Source organism: Rhinatrema bivittatum, chromosome 4, assembly GCF_901001135.1.
Source record: "Rhinatrema bivittatum chromosome 4, aRhiBiv1.1, whole genome shotgun sequence".
Classification (NCBI taxonomy): Eukaryota; Metazoa; Chordata; class Amphibia; order Gymnophiona; family Rhinatrematidae; genus Rhinatrema; species Rhinatrema bivittatum.
In genome coordinates this window covers 254698843-254722310 of record NC_042618.1, presented here as the reverse complement: position 1 = coordinate 254722310, position 23468 = coordinate 254698843, and the positions used below count along the sequence as shown (strand labels likewise).

Genomic DNA, 23468 nt, shown 5'->3' with positions numbered 1-23468 from the left:
CAGAACCACATTTAGCAGAAAGTTCATCTTCAGCCTGTACAACCAGTGTCACAGTCGCATCCAAGTGCTGCTAGCTAAGGCAGAGGGAAGTGTGCATTTCAACTATGATATCTGGACTGCACTGAATGCTGCACACTCTTACCTCTCCCTGACAGCACACTGGTGTGACCTGGCTGAGGCAGGGGCAGGCAGCAGCTCTATTAGTGAACAACTATCAAGGTGGAGGTGGGTTTTACTGCACACCCACCTGACGGACTATGCCCATACCTCAGCCAATATTCTAGCATGCATCAGACAGATGCTGGCGGGCTTGCAGCTACACCAGAGAGACATGAATCTTCAGGCAGGGTTCTTTGTCACAAACAATAGTGCAAACATGGTAAAGGCAATATCAGACGGGGGCTTTCAGAACATTCAATGTTTTGCACACACTCTGCACCTGGTAGTGAAGTCAGCTCTGGGGTTGGAGTCCAATCACCAAGAGAATGAATACCTGCCTACGTAAATACAGAAGTGCAGGAACATAGCAGGGTTCTTCCATAGAAGGCGGGGCAAGTTCTCCAACAAAAGCAGACTGATTTGGAGATGCCTCACAAGCATCTCATTCAAGACATTGCCACACGGTGGAATTCCACCTTTATGATGCTGCAGAGTTTAGTGGAACAGCAGACACCCCTTCGTGACCTTTCTCTGGAAATGGAGATAGGTGTGCATAGTCCCCTAGGGCATCATGATTGGTTAGTAGTCAGCTGGTAAAAATCCTGCAGCCCTTCAAGTATGCCATGGAGTTGCTGAGTTCCAGAAGTGCCACCTTGCCTGACATCATCCTTATAGTTAATTTTCTGGAGGAAAATTTGAAGGGCTTTAAACGGGAAGAGGGAATGACAGCAGAGCTGCTGCAATGTCTGGACTTTTTGCAGAAGCAGGTGCAAGAGAGATTAAGACCTTTAACAGAAGACCACACATACATGCTTGCCACAGTCTCTGATCCCCGTGTGAAAGGGAAACTCACCCTACAGTCTGATTGCCTTATATTTGTGAAGGACCTGCTGTTAGCAAAAGTCCGTGAACAGGAGCACCATAGGCAGAGACAGATTAGGCATGAAGCAGAGGAGGAAACAGTGGGCACTTCAGAGAGTAGTGCTAGCCCAAGCAGGAGCAGCACTCTGTCAGTGACAGCTAGTACTTCCTCCACTTCAGTATGCTAAAGCCATGTTGCCCATAAAAAATCATCTGTTCTGGAACGGGCTAGAGAGAAAGCAGCTGGCATGAAGGACTCTCAGCCCACCCAAGCAAAGAAGACACCAGCACAAATATCAGTGACACGGTATCTCACAGAGCCCACAGAGGACACGCAGACAGATCCACTGGCATATTAGGCACACAAGTTCACTGTCTGGCCACACCTAGCCAAAGTGGCTCAGTGACATCTGTCATGTCCACCAACCAGTGTGCCCAGTGAACGTGTATTTTCAATGACAGGGGATATCATGAGCCCTCACCGCTCAAGGCTGGCACCAGAGTTGATGGAAATGCTAGTGTTTTTGAAAAAAACCTGCCTCTGCTTGGGTTTCCAGATATTCCCTGTGAATGGCAAGATGAATAAAAGCAATTGAAAGCCTTGCAGCAGTTCCAACTGCCTCCTAGGCTCCAGATAATATCAGCACATGTACCTGACCTGAAACGCTGTGCCAGTCTGTCCACTGTCCAGGCCTTACGTCACTACAAGGGCCTGACCTCAAACGCTGTGCCTGTCTTAGTTCTAGTATTTCTAATTTCAGTTTCATGTATTTGTGCATCACTTGTTTACAGAATATTCTGTTTCCTGTTTTATAACATTTGGAATGTAAGAACATAAACAGCTGACTTAAGATGTTTGGAGCTTGCATATTTCATATGCTGAATAGTTTTCATGATGTTCATAATATGGGCCATTTTCCCTAGATGTTCCCATAGTTTACAGAGGCACTATGTAAATACAAAGTCAAAATAGGTTGATATTGTAGACTTGGACTTGAGTAGCTGTTTTCTTATTTCTGAGAGCTCTTCAAGTTCCTTTGTCATCAGCTGAAGTGCATAAGTACAATTAATAGCTTCTGGGTATTTACAAGGGCTTGACCTCAAATGCTGTGCCTGTCCGTCCACTTTCCAGGCCTTATGTCCCTACAAGGGCTTGACCTCAAATGCTGTGCCTGTCCATCCAGGCCTTATGTCCCTACAAGGGCCTGGCCTTACATCCACTGTCCCTAAAGGGCCTGGCCTTATGTCCACTGTCCAGGCCTTACGTCCCTACAAGGGCCTAATCTGAAATGCTGTGCCTGTCCATCCAGGCCTTACGTCCCTACAAGGACCTGACCTCTAATGCTGTGCCTGTCCGTCCACTGTCCAGGCCTTATATCCCTACAAGGGTCTGACCTCAAACTCTGTACCTGTCCGTCCAGACCTTACGTCCCTAGAAGGGCCTGACCTCAGATGCTGTGCCTGTCTTAGGCCTTATGTCCCTACAAGGGCCTGACTTCTAACGCTGTGCCTGTCCATCCACTGTACAGGCCTTACATCCCTACAAGGGCTTGACCTCAAATGCTATGCCTGTCCATCCAGGCCTTATGTCCCTACAAGGGCTTGACCTCAAACGCTGTGCCTTTCTGACTAGCTTGGAGCTTGGATATTTCATATGCTGAATAGTTTTCATGACCTTCATAATATGGGCCATTTCCCCTAGATGTTTCTTAGGTGCCAACATTAATGTTTCTAGTACCATAGAAAACTGGTGGTAGTTGCACTCTAGTTCATCCTCTGTGTTCCCATAGTTTACAGAGGCACTGTGTAAATACAAAGTCAATATAGGTTGATATTGTAGATTTGGACTTGAGTAGCTGTTTTCTTATTTCTGAGAGCTCTTCAAGTTCCTTTGTCATCAGCTGAAGTGCATAAGTACAATTAATAGCTTCTGGGTATTCACTAGATGCCAACGGAACCACCACACTCTAGGGGCCAACCCATTCTAGGGAGCCCTTTCCTGCGCAAAGGAAAGGGAACTCTCCCCGGGTGTAGCCAGCCTATCTCTTAGCACCCGTTGACCCATGTTGAACCAGAACCGCTGTTCACTAGGGATGTGAATCGTTTTAGGACGATTAAAATTATCGTCCGATAATTTTAATATCGTCTTAAACCGTTATGGAACACAATACAATACAGATTCTAACGATTTATCGTTATAAATCGTTAGAATCGTGAGCCGGCACACTAAAACCCCCTAAAACCCACCCCCGACCCTTTAAATTAAATCCCCCACCCCAATAACTTAAATAACCTGCGGGTCCAGCGGCGGTCCGGAACGGCAGCGGTCCGGAACGGGCTCCTGCTCCTGAATCTTGTCGTCTTCAGCCGGCGCCATTTTCCAAAATGGCGCCGAAAAATGGCGGCGGCCATAGACGAAAAAGATTGGACGGCAGGAGGTCCTTCCGGACCCCCGCTGGACTTTTGGCAAGTCTCGTGGGGGTCAGGAGGCCCCCCACAAGCTGGCCAAAAGTTCCTGGAGGTCCAGCGGGGGTCAGGGAGCGATTTCCCGCCGCAAATCGTTTTCGTACGGAAAATGGCGCCGGCAGGAGATCGACTGCAGGAGGTCGTTCAGCGAGGGTTCCGGCGCCTCGCTGAACGACCTACTGCAGTCGATCTCCTGCCGGCGCCATTTTCCGTACGAAAATGATTCGCGGCGGGAAATCGCTCCCTGACCCCCGCTGGACCTCCAGGAACTTTTGGCCAGCTTGTGGGGGGCCTCCTGACCCCCACGAGACTTGCCAAAAGTCCAGCGGGGGTCCGGAAGGACCTCCTGCCATCCAATCTTTTTCGTCTATGGCCGCCGCCATTTTTCGGCGCCATTTTGGAAAATGGCGCCGGCTGAAGACGACAAGATTCAGGAGCAGGAGCCCGTTCCGGACCGCTGCCGTTCCGGACCGCCGCTGGACCCGCAGGTTATTTAAGTTATTTGGGGGGGGTTCGGGAGGGTGGGGGATTTAATTTAAAGGGTCGGGGGTGGGTTTTAGGGGGTTTTAATGTGCCGGTTTTTCGATTTTTCGATTTTTCGATTTTTAACGATTTTTAACGATTTTTCACGATATTTTACCCCCCCAAACGGCAACAATACGATTCCCTCCCCCTCCCAGCCGAAATCGATCGTTAAGACGATCGAGGACACAATTCACATCCCTACTGTTCACATTGAAACCTCCTCCATGTCCACTCGCCACACTTGAAGGCTCGTGCTCCATTCTAGGGGCCAGCAACCCATTCTAGGGAGCCCTTTTCTGTGCAAAGGAAAGGGAACTCTCCCTGGGTGTAGCCAGCCTATCTCAACACCCGCTGACCCATGTGGAACTGCTGTTCACATGGAAACCTCCTCCGCCTCGGCCTTCAAATTTCTCATTTGTATATCTGCTATGTCCACCAGATTTTAAAAGACCAGCGAGAGCTCACTAGATGCCAACGGAAACACCCCACTCTAGGGGCAAACCCATTCTAGGGAGCCCTTTCCTGCACAAAGGAAAGGGAACTCTCCCCGGGGCCAGCCTGTCTTGTCGCTATCAGAACCTCCTGTTTCTTCATTCTGCATGCTGCCCAGTTGACCCAAACTCCTCACCCTGTCCTATAAGCCCTAAAACTTGGTATCTACAGACCTGCTTCTCATCAGAATTAGCAGTAAGGTTACGCGGATATCTAGTGTACGCACCCTGCAGGTTTTGGTATTAAAACCGGAGTTCTGCATGTAAGTCTTTGACCCACTCCAGAACACCAATTCCCTGCCCCTTTTCTATCCCCTTATACCTTACGTGTGCATGGGCACATATGTCGTATTTCGCAGCTTTTTAAAATCCGCATTGCTCGTGCATGGTCCACATGCAGCATAAAAGCTAGAATTTAGGGACTCTGGGGAGGAGCGGAGTTAGCCACATAAGTTAACCAGCTAACTCCGATATTCAGAATTAGCCAGTTACCTTATGTGGCTATCTGTATTTGTGCCACTGACCTGTCCTAAAGTTTGCTGGATAAACATATCCGGTTAACTTTAAGATAGCCAGGTATATTCAGTGGTGCAACTGCACCGCTGGATATACTCTGTTAGTTAGCTGAATATGTTTATCCGGCTAACTAGCTGAGCCACTCAGTGGCTGAATATTGCCTCCTAAAGGTATAACCTGTTACAGTAAAAAAATGCATCACTTTAAATCTAGATTTTTAGTCTTTAGTCAAAGTGAGCCCCTTCCTTATGGATCCAGCTCTACAATTAAAATTTTTGAAAAACCAGACTTAATAGAGAGTAGCTGCAAGCCCATTAGAGAAGATTTTAGAGAGTGCTGGGGAGGAGCTGGATGCTGTGGTACATGTGGGTACCAATGACATAGGAAGATGCAGGAAGGAGGTTCTGATGTCTGAAGGCTAAATTTAAACTTTTAGGTAGGAATTGAAATCCAGGACCTTCAGGGTTTCATTTTCAAAAATGTTTCCTGTTCCACGTCCAGGACCCCAGAGATGGGTTGAACTCCAGAGTCTCAATATCTGGATGAGACAATGGTGCAGTAAAAATGGCTTTAGATTTGTTAGGAACTGAGGAAGGGGGAAGAGGAAGGGAAGGGTAGGGTGAGCCTATTGCAATCGGATGGGCTCTACCCTTGACTTTTAAAAAGGAGCTAGAGCAGCTTTTAAATTAGACCCTGGGGAAGGCCAACAGTTGTTCAAAAGTACATGGTTCGAAGGGAGGTATCTTCCAAGGATACTTGCAATGCAGGGAAATTAGAATACCCAACTACTTTTATTCTGGAGTGCTGTAAGATTCTGGTGTCAGCACAATCTAGGTGTTATTTTAGAATCTGATTGATCCACTTGTACCCATTTGAAGTCTGCAGTAATCCTCCTTCTCTACACATGCTCCATAAGCTGAAATCTTTACTAAATAGTAGTGATTTTTGTTTAGCACTCCAGGCCCTCATTCTCACTGGAATGGAATACTATAATTCCCTCAGAACCCGTACTAGTATTCCCAGAGCACTCCACATTTTATTTATTTAAACACTTTATATTCTGCCTTTCTCAACAAAAATTGTACAAGGCAGATTATAATATAAAATATACATCAATTAGCAAATGTATAAGCAATATCAATAAGACATATACAATTAAAACATAATATAGCAAAACTAAAAGAGCACAGAAATGTCTTCATTACCCAGTTTTCCCATCACATGTTAAGTCCAGTTCTAATCTAAGAGACAGTGGGAGGCTGTTCCAGAGCCTAGAGCCAACAACTGAGAATGTTCAGTGTGCTGTAGCACTCAAAAAAGCAAACAGAATGTTAGGAATTATTAGGAAGGGAATGGTAAATAGAACAAAAAATGTCATAATGCCTCTATATCGCTCCATAGTGAGACCGCACCTTGAATACTGTGTACAATTCTGATTGCCGCATCTCAAAAAAGATATAGTTGCGATGGAGAAGGTACAGAGAAGGGCAACCAAAATGATAAAAGGGATGGAACAGCTCCCCTATGAGGAAAGGCTGAAGAGGTTAGGGCTGTTCAGCTTGGAGAAGAGACGGCTGAGGGGGAATATGATAAAGGTCTTTAAGATCATGAGAAGTCTTGAACGAGTAGATGTGACTCGGTTATTTACACTTTCGAATAATAGAAGGACTAGGGGGCATTCCATGAAGTTAGCATGTAGCACATTTAAGATTAATCGGAGAAAAATATTTTTCACTCAATGCACAATAAAGCTCTGGAATTTGTTGCCAGAGGATGTGGTTAGTGCAGTTAGTGTAGCTGGGTTCAAAAAAGGTTTGGATAAGTTCTTGGAGGAGGGCTATTAATCAAGTTTACTTAGGCAATAGCCACTGCTATTAATTGCATCAGTAGCATGGGATCTTCTTAGTGTTTGGGTAATTGCCAGGTTCTTGTGGCCTGGTTTGGCCTCTGTTGGAAACAGGATGCTGGGCTTGATGGATCCTTGGTCTGGCCTAGCATGGCAATTTCTTATGTTCTTATGCACCATCTGCAAGTAACTATTGGTAATTCTACCAATTGTTTTTGGTCAGAAGACCTTAAATCCTGCATTGGTCTATAAGAAACTAATACAGTGGGCCCTTGGGTTATGAACTCAATTGGTTCCAGAGGGCTGGTTGAAACCCAAATTGGTTGTAAGTCAAGACTATTTGTTCCATAGGAAATAATGGGAAAACCGATAATGCGTTTCAAACCTCCCAAAAGCACCCCTTACCTAACCATTTCTATAATAAAAAATGGTTGTATAAGGTCATTAATTACCAGAAACACCAATACTTCCCTAGTGTACTCACAAAAAGGTTATAAAATGTGCTTAGCATACCAGAAACAACAATTCAACTTTATTTTTCTATTTATTTATTTATTTATTTAAAAGTTAACAACTTTGGTTTGCAGGAAGGGAGGAGGGGCGAGGATGAAATGGAGGTGGTTATTGTTCAGAAGGAGAGTCCCATTCCATTAGAGCATCTGGAATCTGGCTCTCTGGTGTCCTTTCTCTACTTGGGGGGGGGGGGGGGGGTCTGTAGCCCACTAGGACCTGCTTCTGGCTCACTTTGTCTCAACCTTTTCGCAACTAAAAACTGGTCTAAGGTTGTCTGTTTCTGTCTTTTCTTCAACACTGTTCTGTAGTATGTCATGACATTATCATTAAGCAAGTGAATGCAATGATTGGCTTTTCCTGTCTGGGTGTGTCTTCTCTACAAATGTTTATAGCTCTGTCCATTTTTTTAGGATTTCCTTGATTCCAGAAGAGGAAATTTGCTGCACTGATTGTTGCTCCTCCTCCTCCTCTTCAGAAAGCTCCTCAGCTGCCATTCTCTGTTGCTCAGCCAGAAGTTGCTGAAGTTCCTCTATAGACAATTCCTCTGAGTATTCCTCCACCAGTTCCTCAACATCAGCACTGTCTACCTGCAAGCCTATGGACTCTGCTATAGTGACAATGTCATTGACCACAGGATCAGTTGCAGGCTCAGGCTCCTCTCCTTCGAAGTCTCGCTCTTCTATAATTTTAGGCCACACTTTCTTTCAGGCAGATCTCAATGTCCTTTAAGAGACATTGGCCCAGGATTTCTCTATTAACCCCACACATGAAAGGATGCTGTAATGTTCCTTCCAGAATTCTTTAAGGGTTAAATCCGTATCTGAAACCATCTGGAAGCACTTCTTGAACAGTTCCTTGGTGTTTAGCTTTTTTAAGTTAGCTATGACCTGCTGGTCCATAGGCTGTAGTAGAGGAGTTGTAGTGGGTGGGAGGAACTCTACTGTGAGCCATGGGAATTCTTCAGCCAACTCATCTTCCAAGTCTCATGGGTGAGATGGAGCATTGTCCATGATGACGAGAGCCTTGAGTGGTAAGCCGTTGTCCTCCAGATAATTCTGCACAGTAGGACACTCAAGAAAAAGGACTCTTGTCACCCAGGCTTTTCTGTTCAATCTCCACATGACCCCTAACCTATTCTTCATGACATTCTGTTTTCTGAACACTCTAGGGGTCTCAGAATGATAAACTAAGAGAGGCTTTATCTTGAGGTCACCACTTGCATTGGCACATAGCAATACTTTTAGCCTATCCTTCATTGGATTGTGGCCTGGCATTTTCTTTTCTTCCTGGGTAATGTATGTTCTCTTGAGCATTTTCTTCCAGAATAGTCCAGTTTCATCACAGTTGAAAACTTGCTAACAGGAAAAGCCATTTCTCTGTGTCATTGCTTCGAAGTGGGGTATGTAGTTTTCAGCAGCCTTTTTATCTGAACTGGCAGTTTCACCATGCCTAACTACGCTATGAACCCCAGTTCTTGCTTTAAAATTTTGAAACCACCCCTTACTGGCATGAAATATTTCCCAAGGTTCACTTGGCAATGGCTTATCCTTTACGATATCTGCATTTATAGCCCTAGCTTTTTCACAGATTAGACATTCAGATAGGCAATCACCTGCCATCTGCCTTTCATTTATCCACAGTAGCAATAGGCTTTCTACCTCATCTATCACTGTTGATCGTTGCTTGGTAATTTGAATGACACCTCTAGCCACACTAACTTCCTTGTACAAATCTTTTCTTTTGAAGATTGTGGAAATGGTGGATTTTGACATGCCGTATATGAGAGCAAGATCAGTCACTCGAACGCCACTCTCAAATTTCTGCATAATTTCCTTCTTCTTTTCAATAGTTATTGCTTTCTTTATCTTTGGGGCCATTTTTACCACTTCTTTGGTGTTCTGCAGGGAGAAGAATTTAAAAAAATAAGAAATCTAAAAAGGTGTACAACCAAAAATAACAACACCAACCCCAGACACTCTTTTCCTCCTCTCCCTACCACTTATGAGAACATCTATGGCCCTCCAGAAACTCTTCTGTACCTTGCCAGCTGAGTGCTGTCCCCCAATGCTGCTCCCCGATACAGTCTCTGATGCTGTCCCGATCCTGTTCCCCCATGCTGTTCCTGATGCTGTTTGCATTTCCGTGCCAGGTCTGCCCACGTGCAACACTAGCCATCCAATCTGTTGAAATCCCGCCTTCCAAGACCAAAAGAATGAGATAGGCAGTAACAACGGGCCAATTACAACACAACCATGAAAAAAATACAAACTGCATGCACGTGGCACGGGTCGTACTCGTAATGCGAATTTTGGTCGTAACTCAAAACCGAAAATTATGGTCGTAACTCGAAATTTGTTTGTAACCCGAAACCTTGAATGTTGGTCGTAACCCGAGCCTATCATAACCCGAGGGCCCACTATACTTCTATCAAATACTTGGGCCAGTGTCCCTGAATGTCTGCAGAAGACTCCTTGCACTAAGGTGTTTAAGAAATTGTTCAGGACTTTTTGTTTCAGTCTGCTGTAGAAAAAATGACAGGAGTCGAGACACCAATTTATTAACACATGACGAAGAGGACTCTGTCCTCGAAAGCTCATGCTTTAATAAATTGGTTAGTCTATAAGGTGCCACTTGACTCCTGTCATTTTCATTCAATCTTTAGGATACCTAGAAGCTGGTGTTAAATTTATTTTAATCCAGTGTATTCAGCTCTTTAAGGACATGTCCTGTTAGTTATATGCAGATTTGTTATCTTTCAGTTGTTATCAGTGATTATTTGTTTTAAATATTTGTTTTTTTAAATATCTTTATGAGTGTTTTATGTAATATGCTTTGAACTTAGGATAAACAAATAATGTGAATTCACCAAATAAATATGAAGGACAGCATCGAACTGGATCAGATGTCCATCATAAGAACATAAGAACATAAGAAAATGCCATACTGGGTCAGACCAAGGGTCCATCAAGCCCAGCATCCTGTTTCCAACAGTGGCCAATCCAGGCATTAGAACCTGGCAAGTACCCAAAAACTAAGTCTATTCCATGTTACCATTGCTAATGGCAGTGGCTATTCTCTAACGGACGGATTTTAAAAGCCCTGCTCGCGTAAATCTGGGTGGATTTACGCGAGCAGGGCCCTCGCGCGCCGGCGCACCTATTTTGCATAGGCCGCCGGTGCATGCAGAGCCCCGGGACGTGCGTAAGTCCCGGGTTTTTTTGAAGGGGGCATTCGGGGGCGTGTCAGGGGTGGGGCCGAACGCTGTGGCGTTTCAGGGGCGGGACCGGGGCATGGCGCCGGCCCGGGGACGTGGTCAGGCCTCCGGACCAGCCCCCAGGTCAGAGACGGCGCACCAGCAGTCCGCTGGCGCGCGTAGATTTAAGTTTGCTTCTCGCAGGCGTAAATCTAGGGACAAAGGTAATGGGGGGGGTTTAGATAGGGCCGGGGGGTGGGGGTTAGGTAGGGGCAGGGAGGGGAAGGTGAGGGGAGGGCGAAAGAAAGTTCCCTCCGAGGCCGCTCCGATTTTGGTCTTCCTGCAATTTATCACAATCTGCTTGTGATTTAACTACGCTGAACAATTTTGTGTCATCTGCAAATTTGATTATCTCACTCGTCGTATTTCTTTCCAGATCATTTATACATATATTGAAAAGTAAGGGTCCCAATACAGATCCCTGAGGCACTCCACTGTCCACTCCCTTCCACTGAGAAAATTGTCCATTTAATCCTACTCTCTGTTTCCTGTCTTTTAACCAGTTTGCAATCCACGAAAGGACATCGCCACCTATCCCATGACTTTTTACTTTTCCTAGAAGCCTCTCATGAGGAACTTTGTCAAACGCCTTCTGAAAATCCAAGTATACTATATCTACCGGTTCACCTTTATCCACATGTTTATTAACTCCTTCAAAAAAGTGAAGCAGATTTGTGAGGCAAGACTTGCCCTGGGTAAAGCCATGCTGACTTTGTTCCATTAAACCATGTCTTTCTATATGTTCCCTGATTTTGATGTTTAGAACACTTTCCACTATTTTTCCTGGCACTGAAGTCAGGCTGACCGGTCTGTAGTTTCATATATATTGTAATAGGAGATACGTCCCATTATGACAGCTAAAGGGAATGGAATACAGATGAGAGCTGAGTTAGATAGAAGCTCAGCCAGGGGAGGGGAGGACTACAACTCCCAGAGGGCAAAGGGGTTAAAGGGAGAGGAAGTTCATCCAGGCCAGGAACCAAGTGCTGGGTTGATTAAAGGAAAGCAGCCACACATACAAGACTGGTGGGAGTGGTAGGAGGAGGAGGCAACACATACCTAACGACAGCAGTAGGCCCTGGTGAAATGTTTGGGGTGGAGTAGGATAATGCTGAGGTACGTGTATTTGTTTGGAACGTGTTCTCTTCAGCTGTTGAAGTTTCCTACTGAAGGGGAGGAGGCAATCTGCCTCAGCTCTGGAGAGCCACCTGAGCTGAGGAAGGAAAGGGCACTGCTGGGACTGTGATTGGGTTAGACTCCTGAAGGCAGGCCGAGCTTCAGGGAACTGCACTCAAGGTCTTGGCCATTGCAAGCAGTGGGGCTGGAACTGAACTTTGTTTGGAGGGACTGTTGGGCCAGGACCGAGCCTGTCATTAGTGCCGGGGGTTTAAAAGCCTTTCTAGTTGAGCTGTGGTGCCGAGACAGGCACAGCTGGAGGGTACAAGTGTGAAGAAGCGTTGGTCCCGGGGAAGGCTGATTTTTGGACCTGTGTTTAAGGCCCCTGATGCTCTAGGCTGGGGTGTAGGCAGCAGACCAATTTTGCTTACAACCCGCGTGTGGGTGGACTTGCCTTTGTTTAAAGTCATAGTCAGACATCGGGAGATGTTGGGATACTGCAGTGAGGAACGCTGGAGGAAGCTACAACAGTGTAACACCACCCGGTGAGTGGTTACAATATAGAGATGCTGATAACACTCCCTTGCAGAGTGTACATGGTCTGTCAGTTTTATCAGCGTCTTTATATATATATATACAAGCCGTTAAGCCCGTTAAAACGGGCTACATCCCTCTGTCTCTCACCTCCCCCTCTTTCTCTCTCCCCTCACTCTTCACCACCCCCTCCCTCACCCACTCCTCCCCACCCTCCCTCTCCTATCACTCAGTCCCTCCCTCCCACTCAGTCTCACTCACTCCCTCCCCCCTCTCTCCCTCCCTCTCACTCACTCAGTCCCACTCACTCTCACTCAGTCCCCACTCCCTCCCTCCCTCTCTCTCCCTCAGTCCCACTCCCTCCCTCAGTCCCTCCCCTCACCCAATCCCTCCCTCCCACTCAGTCACTCCCTCCCCCCCTCCCTCTCACTCACTCAGTCCCACTCACTCTCCCTCAGTCCCACTCCCTCCCTCTCTCTCCCAGTCCCACTCCCTCCCTCAGTCCCCCTCTCCCTCTCACTCAGTCCCACTCCCTCCCTCTCACTCAGTCCCTCCCCCTCACTCAATCCCTCCCTCTCACTCAGTCACTCCCTCCCACTCTCTCTCTCCGTCCCTCCCTCCCACGCAGTCCGTCCCTCCCTCTCTCTCTCTTCTCCCTCCCTCGCTACCGCCCGCTACCGCCGTCGCCGCTACCGCCGTCGCTACCGCCGCCGCTCGCTACCGCTGTCGCCGCCCGCTGCCGGTACCGCCGCCGCCGCCCGCTGCTGCCACTGGACGCCGCCATTTTTTTTTCTTTCTGAAGCTGCCTCAGAGCGACGTGCTCGCCCGCACATGCGCGGTAGAGCTGGTCTCTACTGCGCATTTGCGGGCCGTCGGTCACAGGCCATTTATAAGGTAGATATGATGGTCATCTGATACAGTTTGATGCAGTCCTTCATATTTATTTGGTGAATTCACATTCTTTGTCATACTTATTCAGCTAATTGGGTTAATTTGGTTAGTACTGAACTTAGGATAAGCAGTTTATAAATTGTTTTAAATAAATAAATATAATTATTATCATTTACAATTTTGCTATATAGGCTACTGGCAGCCAATGGAACATTATACAAATACAACCAAGACCTATGATCATTTGTGCTGCGGCATTCTGCACTGTCTGGAGTACTTTGATATTATTTAGGTAACCCAATATATAGAGAGTTGCAGTAATCCAGTGTTGATAACCCAAATCCTTGTGTTAGCGTACAAAATCATTCTTACATAAAACCCTTCTTAGGTGTCTCACTATCCACAGCTTAAAGAATGTCTTTTTTAATACATTCTTGATCTGTTTTTTAAAAGTCAGTCTAGGGTCTATTATAATTTACAAGTCTCGAGCTTCTTATGTAAAAGGAATTACATTCCCGTTATACTCAAACGGGGGAATATTTTCAAGTGCTTTAGTATGGCTTACTCATATTAGCTCTGTCTTTGTCAAGTTTAATGTTAGCTCATTCTTTCCTATCCAGTCCTCTACTTTCCTTGGACAATTTGACATCTGTTCAAATTTTGTTGCATCTGTCTCAGCTACAGGAAAATGAACTGTATATCATCTATGTAGAATTTGTAAATAACTCCAAGTGAATTTCCCCAGTGGGGCTAGATAAAGATTAAATATGATCAACAATAAGTCTGAACCTTGTGGTACACCTGTAGCCAAGATCTTTCCATTCACCATTACTGAAATGACCTTTCAGACAGATAGAAGGAACACCACTGCAACACCACTTCTCCTATCCCAATGACAGGTCATCTATGAAATAGAATCTAATGTGACAGAGTGTGAAACACAGATGATATATCCAAGATCAATATAATGATAGACCTCCCACTATCCTGTATGCTTAATAATGCATCTAAAACAGGTGTTATTGTTTCACTTCAATGTTTAGAGCAAAAACCACATTGATGGGAACTAACACATCATTGTCACTTATACAAATATTTACCTATTGCAGAGCACATTTCACTAATTTTTGCAAGGCTAGGTAAGTTTGATATAGGCCTAAAATTAGTCAAATCACTTATGCATCCTATTGCCCTCTTCAATACCGGCCAAACAGAAGCCATCTTTAATGATTCTGGCAAGCATCCCTCCTAAAGGGACAAATTAACAATATCCGCAATTAAGGAAACAGCCAAAATGGGAAGGCTTCTACCAGACATCCTCCTGATTTAATGGATAAAAGGATAGGTGGTATATCTTGTCTTTCACTTTATGAGTTGCCCAACATTTGCAGCTGGGGTATTAAAAGGAACGAGTATCCATCACCACATAACTCCTGTGCTCTTTTCACTCCATAAGCTCCCAATCCAATGGCAGATTAAGCATAAAACTAATAACTTGGAGCCTTGGATCAATTTAACCCTAAGCCTGTACGCGTATACCCATGTCCTGAGATCTGCCCATCAAGGATTTCTGGAAATACCCTCGCAATAGAATGTTCACTTGGCAGAATCTCAGGACAGAACTTTCTCTGTGGACCCTCTTTTTAGAACAAACTCCCTGAGCAACTCCATATTATAACCTGCACCCAATAGTTTAAAAAATCTTTAAAAGCATTTCTTTTTAAGGAAGCTTTTGATTTATAATTGGGTCCTTGCACTTCTTAACAATTTTCAGTTGACTCAGCTAGGATTACTTTTAGTTGCCCCTGGCTTTGATAATCAGGTTTCATCAGCTTCAGGTTATTGTTTATTTTGAGCTGCTCTTATTTTTTCTCCAGTCTTATGTTTTGCTCATTTGGTTTGCTTTTGTGGGAGCTCTATTGTATGGGGTTTTTTTTTCATTGTTTTTGTATCTTTTTTTTTATATTATGTGTGTTTATGTTGTGCTCTGCCACAAACTGTGGATATGTGTGGAATATAATGTTTTTAAAATAAATGAATAGTGGAATGTGGTTAAGGTTGAAATAGCCCAGAAGAATGTAGATAAAGATAGCACGGATGTCTGTATCTTCCTCTAATAAGCTGGTTGTGAGTACAAATACAAATAATAAAACATACTTTAAAATATTTGTATTCAAATTTAAGAAGCCTGAACAGTTAGAATGGAGAATTAGAATGTATGGTATATCATTTTAGATATAGATATGATAGGCATTTCAGAGACATGGCGAAAGGAAACTAAACAATGGGACACTGTGATACCAGGGTATAAATTATATCAATGTGACAAGGCAAATTGAATTAGTGGAGGGGGTGGCACTATATTTAAAAGATGGCATCTAGTCAAGAATGATAAAATCCTGCAGCAAACAAAATACACTGTGGATCCTTATGGACAGAAATGCCATATGTGACAATTAAGATTATAGCAGTGAGTTTATGCTACCATCCACATGCCTAAGATGAAGATACAAACTGTGAAATGCTAGCTGAAATTTTAAAGGCAAATAAATTTGGTAACAATATAATAATGGAAGATTTCAATTATCCAAGTATTGATTGGGACAATGTCTCACTGGACATGCTAAAGATGTTAAGTTTTTAGATATCATAAATGACTGCTTCATGGAGCAGATGGTCCTAGAATGGATGAGAGGGACATCTACTTTAGATTTAGACTTCAGTGGAACACACAATCTATGTAAGGAGTAACTGTGGTGGGGTTGCTAAGCAAGAACAGTCATAATGCAATCAAATTTGACACAATCTCTGGAGGAGGAACATTAAGTAAAAATACTGTAGTAGCATATAACTTTAAAAAGGGAAACTATGATAGAATGAGAATATTAGAATAAACTACAAGGAGCAGTTGCCAAGGTTAAAAGTTTGCATGAGACATGGACATTGTTTAAAAATACCACTTTGGAAGCCCATATAAAATGTATTCCATGCATTAAAAAAGTAGAGAGAAGCTCAAATGACTGCCAGCATGGATCAATTGTGAAGTAAAAGAGGCAGTTAGCCAAAAAGGCATTATTCAAAAAATGGAAAGCAGACCCAAATGAAGAAAATAGGCAAGAGCATAAGCATTGGCAAGTTAGATGTAAAACAGTAGCAGGACAGGCCAAGAAAAATTTGAGAAAATTGCTAGAGAAGCAAAAACTACAGTAATAATAAAACTTTTTTCAAGCACATTTGAAGCAAAAGTCATGTGAGGGAGTCAGTTGAGCTACTAGATGATCAAGGGGGAAAAGGGCTACACAATGACAACATAGAAATAGCAGAGAAACTGAATGAATGTTTAGCCTTTGTCATTTTTGAGGAAAATATTAGGAACATACCCACTCCTGATACATTCTTTGATGGTGATGATTCTGAGCAACAAAAGGAAATCTCAGTGATAATGGAGGATGTAATAGATAAAACTGACAAATTAAAGAATAACAAATCATCAGGACCAGACAGCATCCACTCCAGAGTCCTAAAAGAATGCAAACATAAAATAGCAAACCTACTACTAGTAATCTGTAACCTAGTATTTAAAAAAGCTACAATACCTGAAGACTGGCCATTATGATATTCATTTTTAAAAAGTAGTCCATGGGTAATCCAGGAAACTATAGACTAGTGAGTCTGACATCAGTGCTGGGCAAAATGGTAGAAACTATTCTTAAAAACAAAGAGGCCAGTATTCATTTGGCCATTTAGTGGACAGGTTTTCCGGCTAAGGTTAGCTGGATAACTTGTCCAGGATATTCATTGGGAGAAGCATCCCACTGAATATCTCTGATTAAAGTTATCTGACTAACCATAGCCGAATAAATTTATACATAACTGGTGATTTTCAAAAGAATATACAGTTATGCTTAAAGTTACCCAGCTATGGTTATCCATATAACTTTACACTTAAGGGTAGATTTTAAAAAATTGCTCGATCGCGTACTTTTGTTTGCGCACCAGGCGCAAACAAAAGTACGCTGGATTTTATAAGATACACGCGTAGCCGCGCGTATCTTATAAAATCCGGGGTTGGCGCGTGCAAGGGGGTGCACATTTGTGCAACCTGCGCGCGCCGAGCCCAGCGCGCGCTGCCTGTTCCCTCTGAGGCCGCTCCGATTCTGGAGCGGCCTCGGAGGGAACTTTCCTTCGCCCTCCCTCCACCTTCCCCTCCTTTCCCCTACCTAACCCACCCCCCCGGCCCTATCTAAACCCCCCCTTACCTTTATCGCACAATTTACGCCTGCGAAAAGCAGACGTAAATCTGCGCGTGTCGGCCGGCTGCCCCATCCGTGTTCCGGTCTCGGGGGCTGGTCCGGAGGCCACGGCCACGCCCCCGGGCCAAAACCACGCCCGTGTCGCCACCCCTAAAATGCTGCGTCACGCCCCCGAAATGCCGCGTCATTCGGCCACGCCCCCGACACGCCCCCTCCCGCCCCTTTTAAAAAACCCCGGGACTTACGCGCGTCCTGGGGCGAGGGCCCTGCGCGCGTAAATCCGGGCAGATTTACGCGCGCAGGGCATTTAAAATCCGCCCCTTAGGCTATATTCAAAAGAAGGGAAAGGGTTTGGGTGGGCATTAGAGGGGGGGATCTGAAGCCCGTGAGATGTACTTACAAAAAATAAACGTGGATGTAAGAGCAGAGTGTGGGGGAAGGGGAACTCTAGACCGCAATTTTTTTTTTCAACATGAAATGGGCCATTTTGGGGACTGGGTGGCACGTTCAGCCCCATAAAGACTTGTAACTCATGTGGGAGAGAGGGAGAGGATAGGTAGGGCCTGTAGGCTTGGGATGTGAGTTGTTTTTTTTTTTTTCAAAACAGAAGCGTAACTTAGCTGGTTATATTCTTTTGCATATTGCCGGTTAAGGGGTAGATTTTTTAAAAAAGCGCGTTCGCGTACTTTTGTTTGCGCACCAGGCGCAAACAAAAGTACGCTGGATTTTATAAGATACGCGCGTAGCCGCGCATATCTTCTAAAATCCTGGATCGGCGCGCGCAAGGCTGCCGATTTTGGGCAGCCAGCGCGCGCCGAGCCGCGCAGCCTGTCACCGTTCCCTCCGAGGCCGCTCCGAAATCGGAGCGGCCTCGGAGGGAACTTTCTTTTGCCCTCCCCTCACCTTCCCCTCCCTTCCCCTACCTAACCCACCCCCCCTGCCCTATCTAAACCCCCCCTATCTTTATCCATGGATTTACGCCTCCCGGAGGGAGACGTAAATCCACGCGCGCCAGCGGGCTGCTGGCGCGCCGAGACTCGACCCGGGGGCGGTTCCGGAGGGCGTGGCCATGCCCCTGAAACACCCTGGGCCGAAACCATGCCCCCGGGCCCGCCCCCGAAACGCCACGTCCCGCCCCCAAAACACCACGTCATCTGGCTCCACCCCCAATATGCCCCCGATACGCCCACTTCAGAAAACCCCGGGACCTACGCGCGTCCCAGGGCTCTGCGCGTGCCGGCGGCCTATGCAAAATAGGCGCGCCGGCTCGCAAGGCCCTGCTCGCGTAAATCCGCCCGGATTTACGCGAGCAGGGCTTTTAAAATCCGCCCGTAATTATGTTATATGGCCACACAAGGCCGGATAACTTTAGACCTGCTTCCAAGCCGGAACATACCCAAAATGCCCCTTTTATATCCAGCTATAATTTAGCTGAATAAGAGGCTAAATATGCCGTATAACCCATTTAGATGGATAACGTGAGTTATCCATCTAAATGGCTTTTGAATATCGACCTCCACATCACTGGCCATATAGATAGACTTGCCTAATGGGGAAGAGTCAACATACCTTACTGATCTTTTAGATTTTTTTGAAGGTGAATATAAACATGTGTGCAACTCTTTCTCAGATGGGGCACATAAAATGTGAGAGGTTTTGCCACCTGTGAATGCCAAGTGTAGTCTATCAGGTTTAGGGTTCAGAAGGAGTTTGGGTCAAGCAGATGGTGTAGTGGATCTGGGAATAGAAACAAAAGGGATAGAGAACTTTTTCTTGAGTTGAACCAGGGAAACTCTCCATTGGATCTTCCCTCTATGAACCCTGCTCCTCACTATCTGAATCATTTGTACTGGTACCCCAAATAATGTCAATACCAAGATATATTCCAAACAAACTTTTATTTCTGGGGTGACCAGCATAATAAATATTTACAAGACAGTAGAGGATAGTAAAGTTTACATAGTTAATCAGAGTTTACAGGCACTCACCACCAAGAAATAGCTTTAGAGGTATCAAATAAACAGTTATCAACAAGTTATTCAAAAGCCAAGAGAGTTATTCCAATCTCCCAGCAAAACACTACAATGCTTCTCACTCTTATTACTTTAGAAATGTGTTACTCACATTCCCTCCTCAATTCTCAATCCCAGATGGACAATATCTCACACCACCATCAACCAGGGTATATCAACCTCCTTGCAACACTTAACATAATTTCAATTACATTATGTACTTGCTTGTGGACCACAGGGTACCATCTCTCCTGAGTTCCAATAACTCTGTGTTCTAGGTAATTTCTAAGGACTTCCTACTACTTTTTTCAGCTTCCACCTCTTCTTTTGGTCTTCCAATGGCTTTAAGGCTAAACACATCCTGTGCTCCCCCTCTGAGATCCAGGCCAGGTTTCCTAGTTGTTTTCCTTGTGAAAGGAAACACCTCTTCAGCATCAAGTCTTTCCCCTTGAGGAGGAAAGTCCTTGCAGGACCCTCTCCTATAAGAAGAGGTACCTGGGCTCACCAGCCTTGCTGGCAGCACCCTCTAAAATTCCTTCTGCCAAATCTTCAATCAGGCATTATATATTCCCAAATTACTCTCCCTAGGGGATCTTCTTCCCTCATCTTCTAACCCTACTGTTAACTCCCTCTAGAAATTTTTCCATTGGATAACATACACAGATTTTATAAATCATTTACTATGCCATCTAATAACGATTTACTGGTATTACACACAATAATTTTCTCCAATTTTCCAAAAAGAAACCTTGGGCTCTCCCACCCAAAATCTCTTTCCAAGACATATCCTAGTCAAAGGCCCAATTTAGGGGGCCTGTCACATGTAGATAGAAATGAGCTTATTGATATAGGGGCAGATTTTAAACCTGCATGCGGGTGCTGATTTGTTCGTGCAACCCGACGCAAACAAAACTATGCCCGATTTTATAACATACACGCACTACCGCGCGCATGTTATAAAATCCAGGGTCGGCACACGCAAGGGGGTGCACAATTGTGCAACTTGCGTGTGCCGAACCGTGCAGGCTGCCTCCGTTCCCTCCGAGGCTGCTCCGAAATCAGAATAGCCTTGGAGGGAACTTTTCTACTCCTCCCCCCCACCTTCCCCTCCCTTCCCCTATCTAACCCACCCCCCAGCCCTAACTAGATCCCCCCTACCTTTATTTCAGAAGTTACGCCTGCCCAAGGCAGGCGTAACTTGCGCGCGCGGCGTGCCATCCCCCAGCACAGGCCGCTGTGCTGGAGAACTCGGGACCACCCCTGGACCACCGCCATCCCCCCAGACCCACCCACTTCCTGCCCCTTTTTCGAAGCCCCGGGACATACGCGCGTCCCAGGGCTTGTGTGCACCACCGAGCCAATGCAAGATAGGCTCAGCGCGCGCAGGGGCAGCTTGGGGCAGCTTTTCGGGGGTTACGTGTATATGTTTCGCGTGTAACCCTTTGAAAATCTGCCCCATGGTGTATTTGGATTTTCAAAAGGCATTTGGCAAAGTCCCTTATGACAGTCTCCAGAAATTAAAAAGTCATGGGATAGGAGGCAATGTTCTGTTGTGGATTGGTAACTGATTAAATGTCAAGAAACAGAGGATAAGACTAAATGATCAGTTTTCCAAACAGAGAAAGGTCATTAGTGGATTACCACAGGGATCAGTATTGGAACCTGTGCTGTTTAACATAAGAGTATTCATAAATGAACTGGAAAAGGAAACAAGTGAGGTGATCAAATCTGTACATGACACAAAACTATTCAAAGTTGTTAAAACAACACTGGATTGCAAGGAACTGCAGAAGAATCTTGAGAGATTAGAACTCTGGGCAACTGAATAGAAGGTAAAATTTAATGTGGAAAAGTTCAAACTTATACACACAGGGAAAAATAATCCCACCTACAATGTTGCCATCTTTAAAAATGGCGTGGGCCATCCAGTGCTCCTACCATGTGACAGGGGCCAGCCAATGGCACGGATACCCTGTCACATGGTAAGGGCAAAGGGCCATCGGCGCCATTTTGATTAGTGGCAGCCGACGGCCCGGGAGCGGGAGATCGCTCCCGGGACCCCCACTGGACCACCAGGTACCTGTAAAATGTTTTTGGGGGGGTTGGGAGGGTGGGTGAAGCAAAGGAATTAGTTTTAAAGGGTCGGAGTGGGTTTAGGGGTTATTTTTGTGTGCAGTTTTTCCCGCCCTCCCCCAAAACGATAAGAGAACCCCCATGATCAATATTATGGGGTTTTCCTATCGTTTCAGGGGAGCCCTCAGTTTCTGACGATTTTGAAAATATCGATGATATTTTCAATCGTCCGAAGTCCGATTCACATCCCTACTAAGCTGGAGAAGTGGTGCCTGCTGATCCTTGCTGGATATTCAGCAGAGCTACCTATCTGGCTAAGTAGTTCATATCCAGCTTAGTGGTGTTTTGAATATCAACCTCCTAGATTTTACTCAGATTTTCAGTGTTTACAGAATTTTCTGTATTTACCAAAAAAAATAGGTTTGAAAATTGCCTTTTTAGTTTTAAATGTGTACAGTTCTTTCTCTTTGCATACAAATATGTGTTTGGATCAAACAATTGATGTTCCATTCTCACAAAAACAAGAAACTAATAACAATGACTAAAACCAGAATTGTTTTGAGTCAGAACTTCAGAAAAATATTTGTTATACCGACTAATGTATCATATTTCTAGGGCCGGTGCTCCCATTATGCAAACTAAGGGGGTAATTTTCAAAGACTTATCGCATGCGATAGCATGCTGGGGGCAGAGTTGGGGGTGGAGTCGGAAAGGCAAGGGGTGGAGTCGGGGCGGCAAGGGTGCGGACTCGGCGATGTCTTCGCTGGCGGCGATAAGGCTAGTAACCTTATCGTCGCCAGTAGCATGCCGAATAGCACCACTTTGAAGGCGGCGCTAATGGATGCAAAAGCCGGCAGGTAAGACACTGCGGTGGTACGAAGGGTGCCAGCTTTTGCAGGCCCGTCCCCCCTTCGCCCCCACCCCCTGTTTTCGCAGGATTCATCATTCTGCGGTAGAATGATGAATCCAGGCCTTAGCAGTTGCCTAGAGCACCAAGGTTTTGGGGGCAGCAAAATTCTGCCAGCACAAAGCCTAGAGAGGTGCAGTGGCAGAGCTAACACCACCAAAAAAGGGAGAACTGCTCTGGAACCACTGTTGTCAGTAGGAGGGAGCGCTGTGCTAGAGGTAAGTTGTGGGAGAGTTCACCTAGAGAGCCAAACAATTTTGCACTGGCCTTGTAGAAACCTCACTTATCACACCCTTATTAACTATTCCAATCCTGAGCTCTTCTGAATCAAAGACCATAGTCCTGCCAGACTGCGCAAAAGTGTGTGTTATGGATTACTCTGTTGTTTTTACTGAGAGTAAAAATGTTACAAAACTTAAAACACCAACTTCAGTTCACTCATGTCCCAGGTTTTTCATGCAGTTAGGGCCAAAATGGACAGTGCACCAAACCTCCTTATGCACATGTACTGTGATAGCAATTACAAATGACATTCCTTAGTTTCCTTGGGGAAATCCAACAATTCCAACTGTTAAATTTTCCAGTAAATTGTTGCCAGGTGCCTTTAGAAAGAAAACATTCCGTGCAAGATCCCAGAAATATTTTTAGTGCCAATACATATATAATTAAAGCAATCCAAAGTGGGATTCCATTGATGACACTTTGAGGAAAGACCTTTTGATCTTGCACTTGAGGCTTCCATGTGGAGTCATCACTTTATTCCCTACATGTGCAAACTATTGTACATATTTCAGTTTTGCTCTTTCTCTCAATGAATCTATGCGTACTGTTGATATAAATGCCTTCTGGAATGTCTTTTAAAAAAATAATCTTATGTATAATGACAGATCCTTGAGCAGAAGGATGCTGCCTGAATACAAAATGCTTTAACATTCAAGAGCTATAGATATCTCAGAAAATAAATAAGAAACATGTAAAATGCCAAACTAGATCAGACCAAATGTCCATCCAGCTCAGCATCCTGTCTCCGACAGTGGCCAATCCAGGTCACA

General features: G+C 45.1%; 2 protein-coding genes across 6 annotated transcripts in view; both read right to left on the bottom strand.

The window, feature by feature from the left end:
• Window positions 1–23468, bottom strand: part of WNT7B (Wnt family member 7B) — a 574266-nt gene that overhangs the window by 218025 nt on the left and 332773 nt on the right. The gene's annotated exons all lie outside the window — the stretch shown is intronic.
• LOC115090663 (tigger transposable element-derived protein 1-like) lies at window positions 7471–9969 on the bottom strand. Its single transcript, XM_029600054.1, has 2 exons — window positions 9417–9969; window positions 7471–9275 (listed from the first exon to the last, which is right to left on the bottom strand). The coding sequence occupies exons 1-2, from the start codon at window positions 9777–9779 to the stop codon at window positions 8733–8735; spliced, it is 906 nt and encodes a 301-aa protein (XP_029455914.1). The 5' UTR covers window positions 9780–9969; the 3' UTR covers window positions 7471–8732.

Excerpts from the sequence above, each read along its gene's own strand:
- LOC115090663 (XM_029600054.1), bottom strand. The coding sequence starts at position 9,779 with ATGATAGGCTCGGGTTACGACCAACATTCAAGGTTTCGGGTTACAAAC. Across the intron at positions 9,276-9,416 it reads GACAGCACTCAGCTGGCAAG|AACACCAAAGAAGTGGTAAA; the intron begins GTACAGAAGAGT and ends TTCTCCCTGCAG.